This window comes from Ovis aries, chromosome 4 (assembly GCF_016772045.2).
Source record: "Ovis aries strain OAR_USU_Benz2616 breed Rambouillet chromosome 4, ARS-UI_Ramb_v3.0, whole genome shotgun sequence".
Classification (NCBI taxonomy): Eukaryota; Metazoa; Chordata; class Mammalia; order Artiodactyla; family Bovidae; genus Ovis; species Ovis aries.
Window position 1 is genome coordinate 30,310,963 of NC_056057.1, and position 22,799 is coordinate 30,333,761.

Genomic DNA, 22,799 nt, shown 5'->3' on the forward strand with positions numbered 1-22,799 from the left:
GGGCTATAGTCCATGGGGTCTCATAGAGTCGGATACGACTGAAGCGACTTCACACACATGCACGCATCCTTAAATTTTTAATCATTCATTCTGTGCAGATGACTATCACAAATATACATCTAGCTTAACAGTTTTCCTAATTATCAGTGTCACATTTCCATCTATATGAAAGATATGTTCACTTGGACACACAAATATTAACCAAGCTTTCATTTTTAATCTAAATGTAACTTTTTCCCCTAACCAACTTTCTCTCCTGACTTCCCTATTACCATCTTTCTTACTCTTTTACTCCCAGTTGCTGAAGTTTAGTTATTGAACGTGTTCTAATTCCTTCTTTCTTGTTTCCTGACTCTATATCTTGTCAATTTTTCCTTAAAAATATTTCTCAGATTTGACTTTCTTACTGCTGTTAAACTAGATCATAATGGGTCAACCTGGATTTTATCTTTTCCCATGTCCTTATAATCAACATTTATCAGGTTAATTGTATCAAATATCAATGGCCCTGTCACTCTCATTCTCAGAAAATTATAACAGTTGCCCTAAAATTTGGTTCAGTGCATTCTACAATCTCATCTACCTTATCTCTTTCTTGATTTTTGCATGAACTGTTAATTCTAACCAGACCGGTCTCATTCCTCTATTTTGAGATAATTCATCTTTGCATTCCTGAGATTATGTTCCTATTCCTCCTCCACACATCTCTACTTATTGACATATTAACCACCCTCCAAAGATTAACCTCAGGGCCCTTCTTGTCTGTGTGGTGAAACAATTTAGGTCATAATGTTCTTCTTAGATGCTAGAAAAGTCACTCTATGTACTATTCATCATATAACTTCCTGTCTTGCTGGGTATAATAATCAGGATTCTCCAGAAACTACCTATTGGTTTTGTCTATGTCTATATCTGTATCTATCTATCTATCTAGAGAGAGAGAGATTAGAAAAGGGGAGCATTAAGTTTTAAAAATTGACTCACATGAGTGTGGTGGCTGGCAAGCCCAAAATCTTCAAGAAAGGATAAAGGTTAGAAACTCTAGCAAGAATTTGATATCTTGAGCCTCAAGACAGTCTAGAAGCAGAATTATTTCCTTTTTTTAGAGAAAAAAGAGAAAACTACAAACAAATATCCCTTATAAATATTTATATAAAATTCCTCAACAAAATGCAGTAAGTTCCCTATATATGAACCTAAAGTTCCGAACCTTCAAAGATGGGAACATGCATTCACATGTCCAATCACATAAGTTAGTTCACGTGTCTGATGTACATTGTGATGTTCATGTATCCTCTACAAGGGTTTGTGCTTTTGTGTACTTTACTGTACAGTACTGTACAGAGTATAGTAGTATAGAATCTTTATTTTAAGCCCAGGATGTCCAAAAACAAGGGTAAAAGCTGTGGTGATGTAGCTGACACTGCTAAGAAACACCGTCTGTTTCACTGTACTACTATACTTTTTAGAGTACTGTACTATAAGACTAAAAATATTGTCTTTACTTTTTCTGCTTGGTTTGTGTATTATTTGTGTGGAAAGTATTTAAACCTATTACAGTTCAGTACTATATAGCCGATTGTGTTAGTTTAGGTATTATGTTAGTTTATGTTAGTTCAGGCTAATTTTGTTGGACTTAACAACAAATTGGACTTTCAAACACGCTCTTGAAATGGAACTCGTCCATATGTAGGGAACTTGCCGTACTAGCAACCAAATTCAACAGCTTATTAAAGTGATTTCACATCTTGAAAAAGTGAGATTTATTGCCAGATTGCAAGGGTATGTGAACTTTCAAAAAGCAATCAATTTAATGCATGCGTGCTTGCTAAGTCACTTCAGTTACATTCAACTCTTTGCCACCCTATAGACTATAGTCTGCCAGGCTCCTCTGTCCATGGTTTTTCCAGGCAAGAATACTGGAGTTGGTTGCCATGCCATCCTCTAGGGGATCTTCCCAACCCAGGGATGGAACCTGCATCTCATATCTCTTCTGCACTAGAAGGCAGGTTCTTTACCACTAGCACCCCTTGGAAAGCCCCAACCAAATTTAATACATCTCATTAATAGACTGAAGAAAAATCTGTGTCTATCTCAGTTGATACAATAAAAACATATGACAAAATTCAACACCATTTAATGATAATAACACTCTACAAACTAAGAATAAAAGGAAACTTCTTCAACATGATAAAGACCATTTATTCAAAAACCTACAGGTGACATCCTACTCAATGGAAAAAAACTGAAAACTTTCCCATTAAGATCAGGAGCAATTCTAGGATGCCTACTCTCACCACTTCTGTTCAACACAGTTCCAGCCAGCACACTTGGGCAAATAAAGGAAACATAAAACATCAAAATTAGAAAAAGAACTCTGTTCTCAGACAAGATCTTTTATACAGTATCTGTCTCTGTCTCTCTCACACACACACAATTGTCATAGCTAATACATGTGTTCATCAACATGCAAAAATCAGTTGCTTCTTACTATTCACATTAGCCAAGATATGCAAACAACTGAAGTGTTCAGCCACCAGCAGATAAATATATAATGTATATCAGTCAATGAAAATGTGTTGTGCAAATGTGCCATTGACATTAGAGACATTTATTTTACTTATTACAATTACTAACTCAGCTAATAAAATTATATGGGACTAAACAATAGAAAACTGGGTATATAAACACTACACATCTTTAAAAAGAGTGTTTATTTGGCTCAGTGAATTTTCTTTGCTCATTTTGTTTCCCAAGCACACTATGACAAGAACATGGTGTGCTTTACTTGAAAATTCACCCTTGCTGTAATCAGATATTAAGGTGTGGTCAGAAAATAGGCTTTAGCAAAGCACAGTTCTGAAAGTGCAGTTGGTTTTTTTTGTTGTTGTTGAAGAGGAGAAACCACTGATGAGTTTGGTATAAAGCAGCAGATCATGCACTTACCAAGGTGAGCCTAAATTGTTTTGGTTTCTTTTAATGAATTTATGAGTTTTATTATAGAATTGCTAATTTCTATGAAATGCAATGTTTGATAGAGTCTATTTAATTACTTACACATATGTTAAATAACTGGAGATGGTATAACATCAGTATAGCAATTATGAAGATGTCTTGTATGAAGTTATAAACATTGGTTTCCAAAACAGGAAGAATATGCCAGTGTATTGGTATCATGCCTTCTTTCTCAAGGTCTCCCCTGGCGGCCCAAATAGTAAAGAATCTGCCTACAATGCAGGAGACCTGGGCTCTATCCCTGGGTTTTTGGAAAGGTTCCCTGGAGGAGGGCATGGCAACCTACTCTCATATTCTTGCCTGGAGAATCCCCATGGACAGAGCCATTTCTGACCCATTGAAATCATTTCTTCATGGAGAAACTTACTATTTGAAAGTGTATTTTACAGGTTTTTACAGATGCTTAGGTAGTACAGTCCATGGATCTCAAAGAGTCAGATAGAACTGAGCAACTAACACTTTCAAGTAGTGTTTAATTGATTACTAAGTCCACTCTACAGTTTAAGTCCATATATGTTATAATCATCTCAATATAGATATTACCCCATGAACTATACAGTCCATGGAATTTTTCAGGCCAGAATACTGGAGTGGGCTGCCGTCTCTGGGGTCGCACAGAGTCGGACACGACTGAAGTGACTTAGCAGCAGCAGCAGCCTTTCTCTTTTCCAGGAGATCTTCCCGACCCAGGAATCATACCCAGGGAGAACCCAGGTCTCCCGCATTGTATGTGGATTCTTTACCTGAGCCACAAGGGAAGCCCAAGAATACTAGAGTGGGTAGCGTATCCCTTCTCCAGCGGATCTTCCCGACCCAGGAATCGAACTGGAGTCTCCTGCATTGCAGGCTGACTCTTTACCAACCGAGCTATCAGGCCCATAGATATTGCATGGCTTAACAAATCATATTGAGTCAAAAACATCTGTGTATTTGCAAAGAAACGATAATTTATGTTGATAATTGCAATCCTGAGACTAGCTAAGATCCTAACTGGGCTTCATTGGTGGCTCAGATGGTAAAGAATCTGCCTGCAATGCAGGAGACCAGGGTTCAGTTCCTGTGTTGGAAAGATCCCCTGGAGAAGGAAATGGTGATCCACTCCAGTATTCTTACCTGGAGAATCCCATGGACAGAGAAGATTTGGGGGGGCTACAGTCCATGGCGTCGCAGGAGTCGGACACAACTTAGTGACTAAATGACCACCTAAGATCCTAAAATATCATCTAAAGGAAGAATACACTATATTTAATATAATGAGGTCTTTTTAATATTCTAATTTTTAAGAGCTATTAATTCATACATAGTAGAAGCTCTAACTTCCTCATATTTAATAAACTAGAGAACTCTGCTCCCTCAAGCTACTGGCTATTGCACCAGTTTTTTATTTGTTTGGTTTTTGTTTTTGTAACAGAGAAAACTAAGCACTAGATAATTTAAAGGTTTTTATTAGTAACAATAAAATCCAGTATCCTGGGAAAACATGCATTGGTCATGAAATCTGGCTTTTCTCCTTTTTATTCTATTTCTAGAATTTTATTAGCTCCAAATCTAAGCCCAGAATGAAGCAAAGAAGTTATAAATTCATGTTAAGTTCTGAATAGGTGAGCTAGGTAACCAGAAACTTATTTGGTGTGTCAGGGTTGGGGGGGCATGGTGAAACTCAGCAGCATGCTTTTCTAGAAGCCCTTAGGGATGTAAAGAACGCTTCATATCAATTAAGTGATAAAAGTTCACATTGTCATGATATACTTGTTGATATTTTATTTCAGAAGAATTAAGTTGTAAATAAGATGGCAAATTCTGAACAAACTGAAGAAATGCAAAAAAATTACCAGAGAAATGGGTATGTTTTGCCTAAATTCTACAAAACATGTTCTGCAACTTCAATTATATCTTATCCTTTTCTCAACTGTAGCAAAATGTCAATAATATTTTCCAAAAATAACAGTGCTGTTTGCATTTTGCTGGACTTTAACATAGTGCTATAACTGGATTAATAGTAAATTTAGGAAGCATAATTGCTACAGGCTTTGATTTTGTATTTACTTCAGATATTTATTCTTCCAAATTTCTTATCTCTTACCAACATGTAGAGGGAAAATACTTAAATATTTTTAATTCTTTGTGAATCCTTCATTCCATGTGGTACAGTTAATAAAAGAAAATATTGGATTCTAACTATTTTTTCTATATGTATATTTGTATGTTATAAAATTTTCCTACACCTGTAATTCATTAACTTAGAGATGTAAAATGGAAATGATTTTAAATATTTTATTTCTATTTTTACCATAATAATTGAGTTAAATTTCAGTGTATAAACTATAAAACTGTAGAGGCCTGCTTTAGATTACCGGTCATATATTCCTGAAACAAAATTTATCAAAAGAAGATAGGGCTCACTAGATCTAGAGCTTTAAAAGTCCACATTTGAGCTGGGAGAAGGAGTAGTAGGGCTTTATCATCTTGAAGCAATAATTTTTGTCATCTATGAATTATCTCTGAGCAAACTGGCCCAATATGTTAGTAAATTATTAACTTCAGGTGGAATAAAATTAAGTGACTTGTCATTTATCAAAGCGGCCAGAACAATATGTTATGAAGCTGAAGAGAGGAGTCAGGAGTTCATCCTTCTGTGACATCTTTTTTAGGAAATTTAATCTGATCTCCTCCACCCTTCTTTTAATGCTTCAGAGTCTTGTGTGTGTGTGTGTGTGTGTGTGTGTGTGTGTGTGTGTGTGTGTGTGTGTGTGTGTGTGGTGTGTGTGTGTATTTAAAGACAGATTACAGATTCCCTGAAATCAGTGGACAAAAATTTACATTCTTTGTCTGGAACTCCTTGAAAGTGAGCTAAGAAATGAAATTTTCAGTGAGTACAAATTTCTCAGTACACTTGTTTAATGTGTACCTAATAGAACTTCTTTCATTTAAAGCATACAGTTTCTCTTAAGCAATTTGTTACAAAGGGTTAAAAATTCTAATTCACCACCTCATACTCATTAGGATGGCTCCTATCTAAAAATAGTAATAATAAAAAATAGTAATAATAATATAAAGCAGAAAATAAGAAATGTTGTTGAAGATATAGAAAAATTGGAATACTTGTGCATGGCTGATGAGAATGTGAAATGATGTAGGAAACAGTATGGTGATTCCTCAAGAAATTAAAAGAATTCCCACATGATCTAGAAATTCTACTCTTGGTTGGATACACAACAGAATTGAAAGCAAGGACTTGGAGAGATATTTTTATACCTATATTCGCAGCAGTATTGTTCACAATAGCCAAAAAGTAGAAGCAACCCAAGTGTTCACTGCTGGTAAACGGTGAACAGAATGTGAGATAATACTTGCAATGGAATAGTATTCAGACTTAAAAAGGAGGAAAATTCTGAAAAGTACTACAACATGGGTTAACCTTGAAGACATTTTGTTAAGTGAGATAAACCCTTCAGAAAACAATAAAACACTGTATTATTCCACCAAAATGAAGTTCTTAAAGTAGTCAGATTCCTGGAAAAAGAAAGTACAATGATGATTGGCAATGGCTATGGGGGAGGAGTTATTTATTGGGTACTGAGTTTCTTTTGGCCAAGATGAGAGTTCTATGAGTGGTTGATGGTGATAAAAGCAGTATGATTGTACTTAATACCATTGTATTCTTAAAAATAGTTAAGATGGTAAGTCCTATGTTATGTGTATTTTATCACTATAAAAAAAATTCTACTTCAGATGTGTGTCTTTCAGTTGTTACCTAACTAATAATGCAGAGACAGCCAGTGGTAAATTACTTTCCCAGTGATTATACTAAAAACCTTTGTACTGTATATCATCGTTTGATTTTAAAATTTCAGTGTTGATACAAACTTATTACCAAGTTTGATACTTCAACACAGTTTTAATTAGAAAATTCTACAAATTATATTCACATTGTAATCTTTCCATTTTAAACATTTGTTTTCCAGAAAACTCCAAGAACTGCCTAAAGTAAGAAAGCAAGTTGTTGGACCTATTGAAATAGTAAGTAAAAGTAGTTAGAAAGTGTGTCTATGTATCAGAAAATTTTAGGGAATTGTCAGGAGAATATAGAATAATTGTGTTTGTCTCATACAATTTATTTTTGTGTTTGGGGGGGTGTTTAAGAAAATAATTTACAAAACTATTATTTCCAACAGGAAAAATATATGTAAGTAACCCATAAATGCTATAATAAAAGATTTTTAAAAAAATAACACAATACCTGTACAAAGATCCAATTTTGCCCAAACTAATGGCAAAAGCTAAAGGCTGATTTTTGGTGTTTATTTAATGTGTTTTATTCATTTTCCTCAGTTTCGCTTTGCTGACGGACTGGATATCACACTCATGATCCTAGGATTACTAGCATCACTTGTAAATGGGGCCTGTCTTCCTGTAATGTCACTGATACTAGGAGAAATGAGTGACAACCTTATAAGTGGATGTCTAGTCAAAACCAACACAAGTGAGTACAATATTTACCTTTCCATGTTGCTAGGGACTCAAAAGTATTAAGGAAAGCAGACATTAAATTCATAATACAGATTATTCTCTTGTCAAACTGTGTAATATTTATTCTTCTGTGTTGCCAGGGACTAAAGAACCAAAATCCATATTTGTCAGCCTTCTTCAAAGAAACAGAACCAATAGGATGTGTGTGTGTGTGTGTGTGTGTGTGTGTGTTTATGTAGAGAAAAAGAGAGACATGTATTTTTAAAAATATATATATAGCTCACATGATTAGGGGAGATCATAAGTCCAAAATCTGTAAGGTAAGTTGACAAACTGCAGACCCTCTGTTCCTTATTTGACTTTAAATATTAATTTATACCATATTATTTTCCACCCAAATTTTAATTTTTTAAATGCCCCAGTTTTGTTCAAGTGGAATAAATTCATAGTTTCCATTTCTATTTCCTTCCATGTGATGACATCCTGTCTACACAGTTATTAATTTTTTGATATTTTAATGATAGAGTCTAAAGATGTCATTTCATTTGGTAAACAAATGGAACTGCCAATTTATTGAATATATGTTTGTTGATTGCCAGTTATGTCTGTCTGTCTCTTTCTCTGAATGAGTGAGTGAAGAAAGGGAAGGAAGGAGGGGAAAAAAGGGAAGGAGTAAGGACAAACAGCAACTTAAGACAATCTCTTTGGGAGTACTCCTTCAGTTGCAGGCAAATGTGCTAAGTAGCTTCAGTCTTAGATCTGCTCTGTAAATTATTACTTTGTTAACTTTAGATAGGGTAGTCATGTGTGAAAGCGAAAGTCACTCAGTCCTGTTTGACTCTTTGCAAACCCATGGAGTATACAGTCCATGGACTTCTCCAGGCCAGAACACTGGAGTGGGTTAGTTAGTTAGTTCAGTCGCTCAGTCATGTCCGACTCTTTGCAACCCCATGAATCACAGCACGCCAGGCCTCCCTGTCCATCACCAGCTCCTGGAGTTCACTCAGACTCACGTCCATCGAGTCGGTGATGCCATCCAGCCATCTCATCCTCTGTCGGCCCCTTCTCCTCCTGCCCCCAATCCCTCCCAGCATCACAGTCTTTTCCAATGAGTCAACTCTTCACGTGAGGTGGCCAAAGTACTGGGGCTTCAGCTTTAGCATCATTCCTTCCAAAGAAATCCCAGGGCTGATTTCCTTCAGAATGGACTGGTGGGATCTCCTTGCAGCCCAAGCTGTTCCCTTCTCCAGGGGATCTTCCCAATTCAGGGATTGAACCTGTAGTCATGAGTATCTGACTGATATTGCTGAATTTTAATTTTGTTTTTGTTTGAGCCGTGTTACTCAGGGTTTAATTGTGTGTTGTTTCAAATGTAATGAATACATAAAGAGGTTGAGAAATATCTAGGTAAACAATGGGTTTTATTTGTATAGGGATTCCCAGGTGGCTCAGCAGTAAAGAATCTGCCTGCCAGTTTAGGAGAAACAGGAAATGCAGTTTCGATTCCTGGGTCAGAAAGATCCCCTGGAGGAGAAAATGGCAACCACTCCTGTATTCTTGCCTGGAAAATCCCATGGACAGAGGAGCCTCGTGGGCTACAGTCGGTGGGGTCACAAAGAGTTGGACATGACTTAGAGACTAAGCACACATCCTATTATTGGTATAGCATATTATTAAAAAGAAGTGGAAATATTAAGGAGTATATTTTCAGCCTTCTAACATTGGTTTTCTGAAGGATAACAGAGGAGGATTTTTTGCTCCTACAATTAAAGATACATTTAATAACTATCATTGATCAGAGGCCCATTTTTATTCCAGCACTGAACTTTTTCACATTTTACCTCTATTAATATAATCTCCAAAATGAAATTATACCGTTTTTATGTGATTCTAGGTATGATTTTTAGAAACAATATATATTCTTTGTTGTTGTTGTTTTTTTTCCAAAAGATATATTGTAGGAAGAGAGCTGACTTCAGAGGCATTTCTCATTCAGAATGCAGAAACAGTTTTCTTCACAGTCTCCAAAAACCAAATTAAGAAATTGGCCCCATTCTTCACAAGACTCCTCTCCACTTCAATAAGAGACCTTGTTCTGTCTAAACAAGTGCTTCTGAGGAGGAGCTTGTGAATTATAGCCACATGCAGAGTTCCCTTTCTCCATAACTCCTTACATCCCATGACCTCTTTTTTTAATATAAATTTATTTATTTTAATTGGAGGCTAATTACTTTACAATGTTGTATTGGTTTTGCCATACATCAACATGAATCCGCCACATGTGTTCCCCATCCTGAACCCCCCCCCATCTCTTTGTTAATTCAGTTAAATTTCCTTAAAACTTTGTACTGAGGTTTAATATTTCTATGTCAACTTTGATATTTGTGATAAGCTGCTTTAAAAAAAGTTCCAAAAATGGAATAAAGGAAAAATGCACATAAAGATCATATATATCATCATATAGGATGTTATTGTGTTTATGTAAGAAATGAAGAGCATGAGGTCTGTTGATTTATTACAAATGTTTATTATGATCAGAGAAGGAAATGGCAACCCACTCCAGTATTCCTGCCTGGAGAATCCCATGGACAGAAGAGTCTGGTGGGCTACAGTCCATGGGGTCGCAAAGATTCAGATACGACTGAGCGGCTAACACACACACATATTATGGCCCTTTAAGAAAGAAAATTATGATAGTTGATATCAACCTCTGTTTTGTGCTGTTGGTGAAATTACAACCTTGGTATACTAATTAAGGTATGATGTAGGTTATTTTAGAATATATATAGAAATTTTACATGGAAACAGGTAAACCAAGAATTATTTAAATACTATTTTATGATGTTGCCATTCTTGTACCCAACAAATTTCAATGAGCTTCTTTTAAATTTTTCCCATAACTACTACAACTTTCATTGGTATTCTTGCTTTTCCTGGACTTTCTAAATTATTTCCTGGGGTATTTCAAACTGAATTCTAAATGCATAATCTCAAAGGAAAGGAAATTCTGTTACTATTACTTACATTCCTGTTACCTGAAATCAGAGATATCCTAAAGAATTATTTCCAGGTATGAGCTACATGGTTAATGTTTCCTTGCAATTTTTCATGTTGCATGTGTACTTCATGTGACCAGAGATAATAAATTCAAATTTCAAATTTTAGTTTGAAGAATAGAAGAGAAAGATGATTATTAGCTATTGTGTTAAGTCCATTTTCTTGAGAAGGCATTATGTTTTGTTTGGAGGACTATGTATAAAACACACCATGGCCAATTATAAATAGATTAATATCCTTTATAATTTGAAAAACTTTTCTACAGCAAATTATCGGAACTGTACTCAGTCTCAAGAGAAGGTGAATGAAGATATGATTGTGTGAGTACAAATGAAATGTTAATATCATATTCATTGCATGCTGCTTTGTATGTAAAAAACTGAAATACCTATCTGATTATTAATATTACATATAAATAAGTAAAGTAAACATGTCCTCTTCTTTCATTAGATATATAAAACATAATTATATATTATTTTTTCACCTACTTGAAAGGTGTATAGCTTCATATGCTTTCAGTTTTGACAAAATAGTCATAATAGAAATGTTGTATTGGGATTTGCATTTTTGTATCAGCTTTGTTTCCTGGAACTGAAGGTACATATCCCAGAGGTTAAATGACTAATTTTTCCTTTTTTTCAAGTAATTTTTCTTACAAAACTTCCAGAAAAAGTGCCACCCCAGTAAACTTTAAAAGCCAAAAATATGTGCAACAAATAGTTAAGTGGAAAAAAAAAAGTAAGGAATAGTAAAGTTTTATTCAGATGAATTTTGGAAATGAACTATTCAGATTGTTATCAGTTCAGTTCAGTTCTGTCACTCAGTCGTGTCTAACTCTTTGCGACCCCATGAACCGCAGCACACCAGGCCTCCCTGTCCATCACCACTCCTGGACTTTACTCAAATCATGTTCATTGAGTCAGTATTGCCATCCAGCCATCTCATCCTCTGTCGTCCCCTTCTCCTCCTGCCCTCAAACTTTCCCAGGATCAGGGTCTTTTCAAATGAGTCAGTTCTTCGCATCAAGTGGCCAAAGTACTGGAGTTTCAGCTTTAGCATCATTCCTTCCAATGAACACTCAGGACTGATCTCCTTTAGGATGGACTGGTTGGATCTCCTTGCAGTCCAAGGGACTCTCAAGAGTCTTGTTCAACATCACAGTTCAAAAGCATCAATTCTTTGGTGCTCAGCTTTCTTTATAGTCCAACTCTCACATCCATACATGACCGCTGGAAAAACCATAGCCTTGACTAGATGAACCATTATTGACAAATAATGTCTCTACTTTTGAATATGCTATCTAGGTTGGTCATAACTTTCCTTCCAAGGAGCAAGCATCTTTAATTTCATGGCTGCAGTCACCATCTGCAGTGATTTTGGAGCCAAAAAAAAATAGTCAGCCAATGTTTCCCCATCTATTTGCCATGAAGTGATGAGACCGGATGCCGTGATCTTAGTTTTCTAAATGTTGAGCTTTAAGCCAACTTTTTCACTCTCCTCTTTCACTTTCATCAAAAGGCTCTTTAGTTCTTCTTCACTTTCTGCCATAAGGGTGGTGTTATTTGTGTATCTGAGGTTATTGATATTTCTCCCAGCAATCTTGATTCCAGCTTGTGCTTCATCCAGTCCAGCATTTCTCATGATGTACTCTGCATATAAATTAAGTAAGCAGGGTGAGAATATACAGCCTTGACATATTCCTTTCTTAATTTGGAACCAGTTTGTTTTTCCATGTCCAGTTCAAACTGTTGCTTCCTAACCTGAATGCAAATTTCTCAGGAGGCAGATCAGGTGGTCTGGTATTCCCATCTCTTTCAGAATTTTCCACTTTATTGTGATCCACATAGTCAAAGGCTTTGGCATAGTCAATAAAGCAGAAATAGATGTTTTTCTGGAACTCTCTTGCTTTTTCCGTGATCCAGCAGATGTTGGCAATTTGATCTCTGGTTCCTCTGCCTTTTCTAAACCCAGCTTGAACATCTGGAAGTTCACGCTTCATGTATTGCTGAAGCCTGGCTTGGAGAATTTTGAGCATTACTTTACTAGCGTATGAGATGAGTGCAATTGTGCAGTAGTTTGAGCATTCTTTGGCATTGCCCTTCTTTGGGATTGGAATGAAAACTGACCTTTTCCAGTCCTGTGGACACTGCTGAGTTTTCCAGATTTGCCGGCATATTGAGTGCAGCACTTTCAAAGCTTCATCTTTCAGGATTTGAAATAGCTCAACTGGAATTCCATCAGCTCCATTAGCTTTGTTCATAGTGATGCTTCCTAAGGCCCACTTGACTTCACATTCCAGGATGTCTGGCTCTAGGTGAGTGATCACATACACCATCGTGATTATCTTGGTCATGAAGATATTTTTTGTATAGTTCTTCCATGTATTCTTGCCACCTCTTCTTAATATCCTCTGCTTCTCTTAGGTCCATACCATTTCTGTCCTTTATTGAGCTCATCTTTGCATGATCTATTCCCTTGGTATCTCTAATTTTCTTGAAGAGATCTCTAGTCTCAGAATATTTATAGTAAAATTGTATTCAGATTAAAAATTGTAAATTCTGAAATAGATAACTTATAAGGACATTTTGTTTTTGTAGGCTTGTGTCTTAAGCAATATGCTTTCCTCTGTCACATGTGTTGTTTGTTAGAGAAATGCAGTGTTACTGGGTATATTCACTGGATTTCAGTAGTGTCTCACTAAAACTATCTGTCTTATCAGACCTAAAGTGAAAGTAAAAGTGTTAATCGCTCAGTCGTGTTGGACTCTTTGCAACCCGTGACTGTAGCTTACCAGGCTCCTCTGTCCACAGGATTCTCCACACAAGAATACTGGAGTGTGTTGCCATTCCCTTCTCCAGGGGATCTTCCTGACCCGGAGATCAAGCCTGGGTCTCCTACATTGCAGGCAGATTCTTTACCATCTGAGCTACCAGGGAAGCCCTTATCAGACCTAGGGGATCTTATTCTTTTCCCCCAGAAGTGAAGCCTCCATGTTATATAACCCTAAGACACTGCAATGGCACTGTCTAGGCCATAATTCTTGATCTTCCACGCTGTTAGTCACAACCTCATGTGACTGTAGCTTCATAATCTTCAATTAATTAAAATTAAATAAAATTTAAAAATCAGTTCCTCATCTTCAGTCACATGCCAAGTGCTCACAAGTCATGTAAGGCTGGCTGCCATATTGTACAGCATAAATATGGAACATTTTCTTCATCACAGAACATTCAGTTGGGCTGTGCTGTTCTGCAACTAAATGTGAATAGTACTGCCTCAAGTTTTGCTTTGCTGCAGTCTCACCTTTCTTTGAGGGAACGTTTCTAACTTTTTTAGCAATTTTCTCATAAAATTTATTGGTATTGGATCTTTTGAAAATTCCTAATTAGGATCCAGGAACTTCCTTCTATTGAATATACTAGTCTTACAGTATTAGAACAGGGCTCTGATGTTACAATCATGAAGTATGAGTTTCTTACTGAAAAAGTTTGGAACCTTTAAAATTAGGGACATCTATTTTAAAAACAGATAATAAAAGGGCTAGAGTAAGATATGTCTATGTAGTCTATGCACAGTTATTAAGAGATTACAAAATTTATGAGGAAATATTCCTAACATTTATAATGTAATATTTGTTATGATGTTGTTTCTCAAACTAGTGTATCAGTTTTGAAATATTTGAGGTATGTAATGAATAATAGTTCCACAGTCAAGTTGGTTTAGAAAACACTGTATATGACACCCTTGTTGGACACTTTGGACAGATAAGCATAGTTAAGGCTCAGTTTAACCCAAGTTTTCCAAACCTCTTTAATTATGGAAACCAAACATCCTGCTGAGCTAATGTTTTGATGAACAGCTATCTGGGAAACAGTTTTTTATAGAACTCTTTTGGTAGGAATATGGTTGTGCCTCTTACCTCTGTAATAATCAGGAACTGAACAATTTTATTCTACCTCAGTCATTTTACAAAGAGAATCACTCATAGCCTTATGTAATTTTAATGTTTTAATGTTGTCTGTGCCTTTGTCTTACTAATTAGACAATTGTTCTGAAAATAAGATTCCTCCTTTGTAATCAGTTCCCATTTCCACCCCGCAGTCCAGTTCAGTTCAGTCGCTCAGTCGTGTCCGACTCTTTGTGACCCCATGAATCGCAGCACGCCAGGACTCCCTGTCCATCACCATCTCCCGGAGTTCACTAACTCATGTCCATCGAGTCGGTGATGCCATCCAGCCAACTCATCCTCTGTTGTCCCCTTTTCCTCCTGCCCCCAATCTCTCCCAGCATCAGTCTTTTCCAATGAGTCAACTCTTTGCATGAGGTGGCCAAAGTACTGGAGTTTCAGCTTTAGCATCATTCCTTCCAAAAGAACACCCAGGGCTGATCTCCTTTAGAATGGACTGGTTGGATCTCTTTGCAGTCCAAGGGACTCTCAAGAGTCTTCTCCAACACTGCAGTTCAAAAGCATCAATTCTTTGGTGCTCAGCTTTCTTCACAGTCCAATTCTCACATCCATACCCCCAAGCAAATACTTCTCTGCTATCTTTAAAGATTTGCAGAATTCAGACACTGCATGTGCTTAGAGACATACAGTATATAGGATTTCCCAGCTAGCTTCTTTTATTAAATGTAATGTTTTTGAGATTCACCCATATTATAATATGTATTAGTAGTTTATTTCTTTTCATTGCTTAGTAGTAATCCACTGCAAGGATATATCACATTTTGTTTGTCTGTTCACCAGATGATGGACTTTAGGACTGTTTCCGTTTTCTTTTTTTTCATGTGCAATTTAAAAATAATGTTTCTATGAACATTAATATGTAAGGTTCTGTGTGGACATATGTTTTTATTTCTCTTAGGAGTGGAATTGCTGGGTCATATGGTAATTTCACATTTAACTTTTTAAGAAATTGCTAAACTGTTTTCCAAAGTGGATACACCATTTTACTTTCCTACCAACAATGTGTGTTTCAGTTTCTCTGCATCTTCACCAACACTTGTTATTGTCTTTTTCATTATAGCTATTTTGTAGGTATGAAGTGGTGTGGTATTGTGACTTTAATTTGCATCTCCCTGGTGACTAATAACGAGTATTTTTTTTCATTTACTTTTTAAGCATTCATGTATTTCTTTGGTAAAATACATATTCAAATATTTTGCCTATGTTGTTGTGTTTGTCTTAAATATTGAATTGTAAGAGTTCTTCATAAATTCTAGATATGAGTTCTTTGTCAGATATATGACTGGCATATATTTTCTCCTAGTGTGTGGCTCATTTTCTCATTTTTCTTAAAGATTCCTTTTGAGGCTGAAAAGTTTTAAATTATGATTAGGTACAGTTTATCAAGTTTTTTGTTTATGAATTTCCCTTTTGGATTTAGGAATTCTTTGCATAGGATCATGAAAATTCTCTTCTATATTTTCTTCTAGAAATTTCAACATTTAAGCTCATCCTTAGGTTTTTGATCCATTTGGAGTTTATTTTTGTGACTGTTGTGAGGTAAGGGTCTAACTTCTTTTTTGCATGTGGCTATTCATTTGTCCCAAAACTATTTCTTAAAAAAACTTTTTTTCCCTGTTGAATTGCCTTGGCACTTCTGCTAAAAATCAAATGCCCACAAATGTAAGGGCTTCTGTTCTCTCATTTTTGTTGCATTTATTGATATGGTTATCCTTATACTACTGTCGGGCTTCCCTTGTGGCTCGGACAGTAAAGAATCCCCTGCAGTGCAGAAGACCTGGGTTTGATCCCTGGGTTGGAGAGATCCCCTGGAGGAAGGCATGGCAACCCACTCCAGTATTCTTGCCTGGAGAATTCCATGGACAGAGGAGCCTGGCAGGCTGCAGTCCATGGGGTCACGAAGAGTTGGACAGGACCAAACGACTAAGTACAGCACATGTTGGTATCACACTGCCTTGAATACTGTAGATTTAGAGTTTAAATAAATAAAATTTTTAAAATCAGGTAATGAAGATCCTCCAGCTTTGTTCTTCTCTTTAGACATCTCATCTCTACATACATTTCTACATCTATTTTGGGATTATCTTTCAAAATCTGCAAAATAGCTTGCTGAGATTTTTGACAGGGGTTAATTGAATCTATAGGTCAATCTGGGGAGCTCATCATCTTATCAACACTGAGTCCTCCAAGCCATTTATTCAGATCTTTAATTTCTCCCAACAATGTTTTATAGTTTTCAGTGTACACGTCTTCCATTTCTTCTTTGCATTAGGTTTTCTTAACCCTTTTTCCTCTTATGATATTGCAAACATTTTCCCCACAACATTCCCCACAAAAAGTTCGATAAGATTTCTATTAAACCTATAGCATCCTGTGGTGTCTTTGGGCAGTCCCTTCTATTAGAAAAGTCATTTCTCATTATTGTAATAATTATCTTCTATTAAAGTCATCATGAACACCGAAATACCAATACTGAACCATCACTTCTAGGTTTCTGTGAACCTCCAGTCACAACATTTTCATTAATCAATTAATATTGAACTCATAGTCAACAGCACTGTAACTCATGTCTGAATGACACTTGGCTTTCACATGTATTTTCATGCTCCATAGGGGACTTCACAGCTTCCTGCACTTAGGAACACTAGACAGGACTTCAACTTGCTTCTGGAGAGTTATTTTAAACAGTGAAATCATCAACAACAAAAAAGAAAAAACACAAAAATAAGGACAATTTGCCACTACCTAAATCACAAAAATGACATTGAAGGACAGGGAAGCCTGGTGTGCAGCAGTGCATGGAGTCACAAAGAGTCAGACACAACTTAGTGACTGAACAACAACAACAAAAAACAACGAGAGCTAAAACAGAGAAGCAGAATGTTGCCTTGTTCAGCCTCAGCTGGGAACATCTATCTATGTCGGGTGACTCAAAATTTTTGCCACTCTGCACATGTCCATAAATAACAATGAAAACAGCAATAACTGATTTGGGGGTTACAAGTAAATTTTATTGAACAGGCACATTTGCCAACAGAGAATCTGGGAATAATGAGATTCAAGTGTACATTTCTTTGTGCTTTTTTGGTACTTTACTATCTTGGCTTTCCAATTACCTCACTGGCCATTTCTCAAGCTTTCTTTCCTGGTTCTTTGTCTTCTTCTTAAACTCTACTATGTTTGGAGAGTACTTGAGCTCAGTCCTTGGCCTTATTCTCTTTTTTTATTGATATCTACACTTTATTCTCTGTCTCTGTGGGTGATCTCAGCCAGTACTTTAATTGCCATCTAGAGCTGTTGACTCAAATTTTCATCTCCAGCCAATACCCCTCTCCAGCACTTCAGCTTCTCATTTTCAACTTGTTATTTGGTATCCATTTTGATGTTTAATGGGCATGTCAGACTTATGTCTAAATTAGAACACTTAATATCTCCTGCAAATCTGTTCCTCTGTCAGCTGCCCACATATGTAAATGGCACCCCATTCACTCAGTTGCTCAAGACAAAATCTAAGCAGTTATGCTTGCTTTCTTCCCTTCCTGCTTCCTGTTTTCCTGCCAGTACACTGGCAATTCTTGTTTGTTGTTGTTTTTCCAAAATATAACGCAATCAGCTTCCACCATCTACGTCCAAGCCTCCATCTTTCTTACTGTGACCACTGCAATTGCCTCCTATCTAAACTGTCTTTTTTTCTTCTTCTTTTGTTGTTGCCTTCATCCATTCTCAGAGAGGATCCAGAGTAATCTTTAAAAGTGGAATAGATAAGGACATTGTATGTTTAAATGGTCTTCTTATCTCTTGGAATAAAACTTGTGCAGTGCACCATAGCTAAGAGCCCTATGACACGCCAAATTCTCCAGCCTCACAATTTCATACCACTTTGGACTTCTTTTGTTCTGGAAATATAGTAAGCTCTTTCCTGCCTCTGAATGTATTACTTGCTCTTCTCTGTTCCTGCGATGCTTTTCTTGCTTTTTTATGGCTAGTTCCATTTCTTCTTTTGAATCCCAGCCATTATATCATTTCCTCAAAGGAAATTTTCTTAATCATTCTTTTTATCTCCACTAACTCTCCTGACTCACCTTTTTGTTAGTTGCTAAGTCCTGTCCAACTCTTTTGGAACTCCATGGACTGTAGTCTGCCAGGCTCCTCTGTCCTTGGGATTTCCCAGACAAGAATATTGGAGTGGGTTGCCATTTCCTTCTTCAGGGATCTTTCCCGACCCAGGGATTGAACCTGCATCTCCTGATATATATATATATATATATATAGCCACTGATCCATCAGTGACACTTAGGTTGTTTTCATTTCTTGGCTATTGTAAATAATACTGTGATGAGTGTAGAGGAGCATATGTCTTTTCAAATTATTGGTTTTATATTCTTCAGACAAACACCCAGAGTGGAATATCTGGATCATATGATAGTTCCATTCTTAATTTTTTGAGGAATCTCCATACTGTTTTCCATAGTGCCTTCACCAATTTAAGTTCCCAGCAACAGTGCACAAGGATTCCCTTTACTCCACATCCTCGCCAACACTTGTTATTTCCTGTCTTTGTGATAATAGCCATTTTAACAGATGTGAAGTGATATCTCATTGTGGTTTTGATTTGCATTTCCCTGATGATAAGTGATATTAAACATATTTTCATGTGTCTCTTGGCCATCTGTAGGCTTTCTTTGGAAAAATGTCTCTCCTGATCCTCAGCCCATTTTTTATTTGAATTGTCTGTTTTTTCCTTGTTGATTTTCATTAATTTTTATATATCTTGGATCTCAGCCATTATATCATTTCCTCAAAGGAAATTTTCTTAATCACTCTTTTTATTTTCACTAACTCTCCTGACTTACCATTTTGTTAGTCGCTAAGTCCTGTCCAACTCTTTTGGGACTCCATGGACTGTAGTCTGACAGGCTCGTCTGTCCTTGGGATTTCCCAGGCAAGAATACTGGAATGGGTTGCTGTCTCCTTCTCCAGAGATCTTCCCAACTCAGGGATTGAACCTGCATCTCCCGATATATATATAATATTAGATATATTACTTGTAAATATCTTCTCCCATTCAGTAAATTGTCTTTCTATTTTGTTGATAATTTCCTTTGTTGTGAAAAACTTTTTGGTTTGATGTCATCCCATTTGTTTATTTGAAAGCTGATTCTAAGAACCAATCTATTTCTTCTAGGTTGTCCAACTTGTTGGCAAATAACTGTTCATTATATTCTCTTATAATCCTTTGTATTTCTTTGGTATCTGTTGAATTTCTCCTCCTTTGTTTCTGATTTTATCTAAGCCTTTTCTTTTTTCTTAGTAAGTTCAGCTAAAGGTCTGTCAATTTTATCTTTTCAAAGAATCAGCTTTTAGTTTCATTGATATTTTCTGTTGTTTTTTGTCTCTATTTCATTTATTTCTGCTCACCACTGTCTTCAAGCTTCATTTCTTTTTCTTTTTCTAGTTCCATGAGGTGTTAAGTTAGATTATTTATTTGAGATTTTTCTTATTTATAGGCCTGCTGTGAACTTCTCCTTAGTACTGAACTTGCTGTGTCCCATAGATTTTGGCATGAAATGAATAAATTTCTTATCTGGTCTCCCATTGTTAGATATTTAGAATGTTTACAATTTTATGTATTAATGCTGCAAAAAACATTCATCAAATTAATCTTTGTACATATTTCCTCAGGGTAAATTATTTAAGTTGGATAATTTTGGATTTAATGGTATATATATATATATATATATATATAAAGCATTTAAAATATATATTTAAAGCATTTTATAAAATGCTTTTGACTACTATCATTTCTTTACTCTGCCTTTTCCACATACAACTAAAATAATTACATCAATGTAGCACTTTCAAATGAAAGTATTAAAAATATGGAAAGAAGCTATAACTAACAAACATATTTAGAAATACTAATCTATGCTAATAATATAAGAGAGATATATTCTGAATGTCATACAAGGGTAACCTAGATTCCTCTATCAGCATACTCAGTCTTTCTGATGGTGGTTTACTTTTAATTATGTACTTTAGCACAAACTCTCTTAGTCAAATATGACAAATCTCATTTTTTGGTAACAAAGGAAAAAAAGGTGTACGTCAGTCTCACTAAAATTTCCAATAATCTTTTTTCCAGGCTAACCTTGTATTATGTTGGAATAGGAGTTACTGCCTTGATTTTCGGCTACATACAGATTTCGTTTTGGGTCATGACTGCAGCACGGCAGACCAAGAGAATTCGAAAACAGTTTTTTCATTCAGTTTTGGCTCAGGACATCAGCTGGTTTGACAGCTGTGACATCGGTGAACTCAATACTCGCATGACTGAGTAAGAGAGTGGATGTGCAGTGTATCAACTTTGTTCTTATACATGATGTATAAATGACTTAATTTCACGTGTTTTCTTGTTTCAGTGACATCAACAAAATCAATGATGGTATTGGAGACAAAATTGCTCTGTTGTTTCAAAACATGTCTACTTTTTCTGTTGGCCTGGCAATTGGCTTGGTGAAGGGCTGGAAACTCACACTGGTGACTCTGTCCACATCCCCTCTTATAATTGCTTCAGCAGCCATATTTTCTAGGGTAGGTAAGATGGCTAATGCAGTGTTAACTGAAAGCAAGAATGTGAAGATATTTTACTGAGATTGTATAAAAAGAAGGCAGTTCTATTTATTTATGTGTCCCCAGATAAGAAAGAATATTATATGCCACAAATACTTTTGATTTTGTTCATCATTAACCACCTTTCTATCTTCAAGTAATTTGACTACAATAAAGTCTGGTTTTAATATCTTACTAACATCTAAAAATATTCCTTTCATTTAGAATCTAAAGCAGTTTCAAATACTAGCATGGATAAAGTTTTATGCCACTATACATTGAATGCTGGAAAAATCTTGTGTATTTTCAATTCCCAGATAAATGTGTTTCAATTAATTTCACTAGAACAGAATGGAGAAATCCTAAAACAGTAAACATTTAAGCTGTTATGTGACTATTTTATGTCAACCATTCCAAATTTATATTTTATAAGGTTCTGAATAACCATTTAAAATGTCTGCTAATGTATATGTTTATATATTATGTCAATCTGTTTCAATTTTTTAAAACAAATTATGTATTTACACAAGTTATAGTTTATCACTGTTATGGTGTGAATATTAATCTTTTTACAAGATATTAATCTATTTAAAGCCTGGTTTTGAAATCAGTGCCCTTTGTCAAGGGCAAAATATATATATCCCTGCACCAATATATCCTTAATATCTCTCTCCATGTTAAGTCTTTGGCAATACTACCAATGTGTATATCCATTTCCTAGATTGGAGGCACAGTGTACTCTTGAAAGATGGAGTTTTGTTTTGTTTTTGGGTTTTTTGAGTTTGAAATTTTTCAAAGCTAATTGTTCTTTATGGAAGTAAAAACCATAAAATTCACTGAGTTTATTTTTTAGCTATATACAAATTCAACCAGATAATAACTTTCAGCAATAAAAAATATTCTATGATTAAAACTCCCTTCACAATAGATTCGGGTGTTTAGACAACAGATCTTTATTTAGTGAATTCTAGTGTTGACCTTGTAACCCTTGTAAAAATCTTCATCCCCAGCTTACCTGAAATGAGGACCCCTCAGTAGGAAAATTACCCATGTTACTAAAATCAGAGTTTTAACTTCCCAGGAAGTCAAGTGGACAATGAGTTTAAAAAGAACAGCAGTGGGGAAAACTAAAGTCTGCTCTTGTTATTAACTGGTTGCAATAGGAAGCAAAGTCAAAATTATCTAAATGACTGAAGAAGCCAGGCTGGATGGTTTCTAGCATCTTTCAATTCAATTTAATTTGACAAGTATTTATTGAATACATCGATAAGATGTTACAGAAAAGCCCAAATGAATTTTTTGGCCAACCCACTATGAGGTATTTTGCTATGTGCAGCTTCCCCTTCAGGGATACATTATAGAAATAGCTATCTTTATTAAGTGAATTTGGTAAATAATGAGGATTAGTCAGTTTATAATACCTTCTGCTTTAGCAAACATCTGAACATGTCTTACATAAAATTAGTTCCAATTCAGTTCAGTTCAATTCAGTCGCTTAGTCGTGTTCGACTCTTTGCGATGCCATGAATTGCAGCACACCAGGCCTCCCTGTCCATCACCAACTCACGGAGTTCACCCAGACTCACGTCCATCGAGTCAGTGATGCCATCCAGCCATCTCATCCTCTGTCGTCCCCTTCTCCTTCTGCCCCCAATCCCTCCCAGCATCAGAGTCTTTTCCA

The 22,799-nt window shown here is 35.9% G+C and overlaps 1 protein-coding gene across 8 annotated transcripts in view; it reads left to right on the forward strand.

Annotated features, from left to right (window-relative positions):
* The first annotated feature begins 2,709 nt into the window (after nucleotides 1–2,709).
* Nucleotides 2,710–22,799, forward strand: part of ABCB5 (ATP binding cassette subfamily B member 5) — a 117,949-nt gene continuing 97,859 nt past the window's right edge. For 6 of the 8 annotated variants that reach the window (XR_009600469.1, XR_009600468.1, XM_060414961.1 and 3 more), the window contains exons 1-7: nucleotides 2,857–2,950; nucleotides 4,785–4,858; nucleotides 6,981–7,035; nucleotides 7,348–7,498; nucleotides 10,808–10,862; nucleotides 20,652–20,843; nucleotides 20,929–21,100. Coding sequence is in view for 6 of the 8 variants with exons in the window: in XM_060414961.1 (XP_060270944.1) it covers nucleotides 4,806–4,858; nucleotides 6,981–7,035; nucleotides 7,348–7,498; nucleotides 10,808–10,862; nucleotides 20,652–20,843; nucleotides 20,929–21,100 (678 nt within the window). In the remaining 2 variants the exon portion in view is untranslated. Of the gene's footprint in view, nucleotides 2,951–4,784; nucleotides 4,859–6,980; nucleotides 7,036–7,347; nucleotides 7,499–10,807; nucleotides 10,863–20,651; nucleotides 20,844–20,928; nucleotides 21,101–22,799 lie in introns of all 8 variants that reach the window. The other 2 variants (XM_027968505.3, XM_042248442.2) reach the window with 2 other exon arrangements.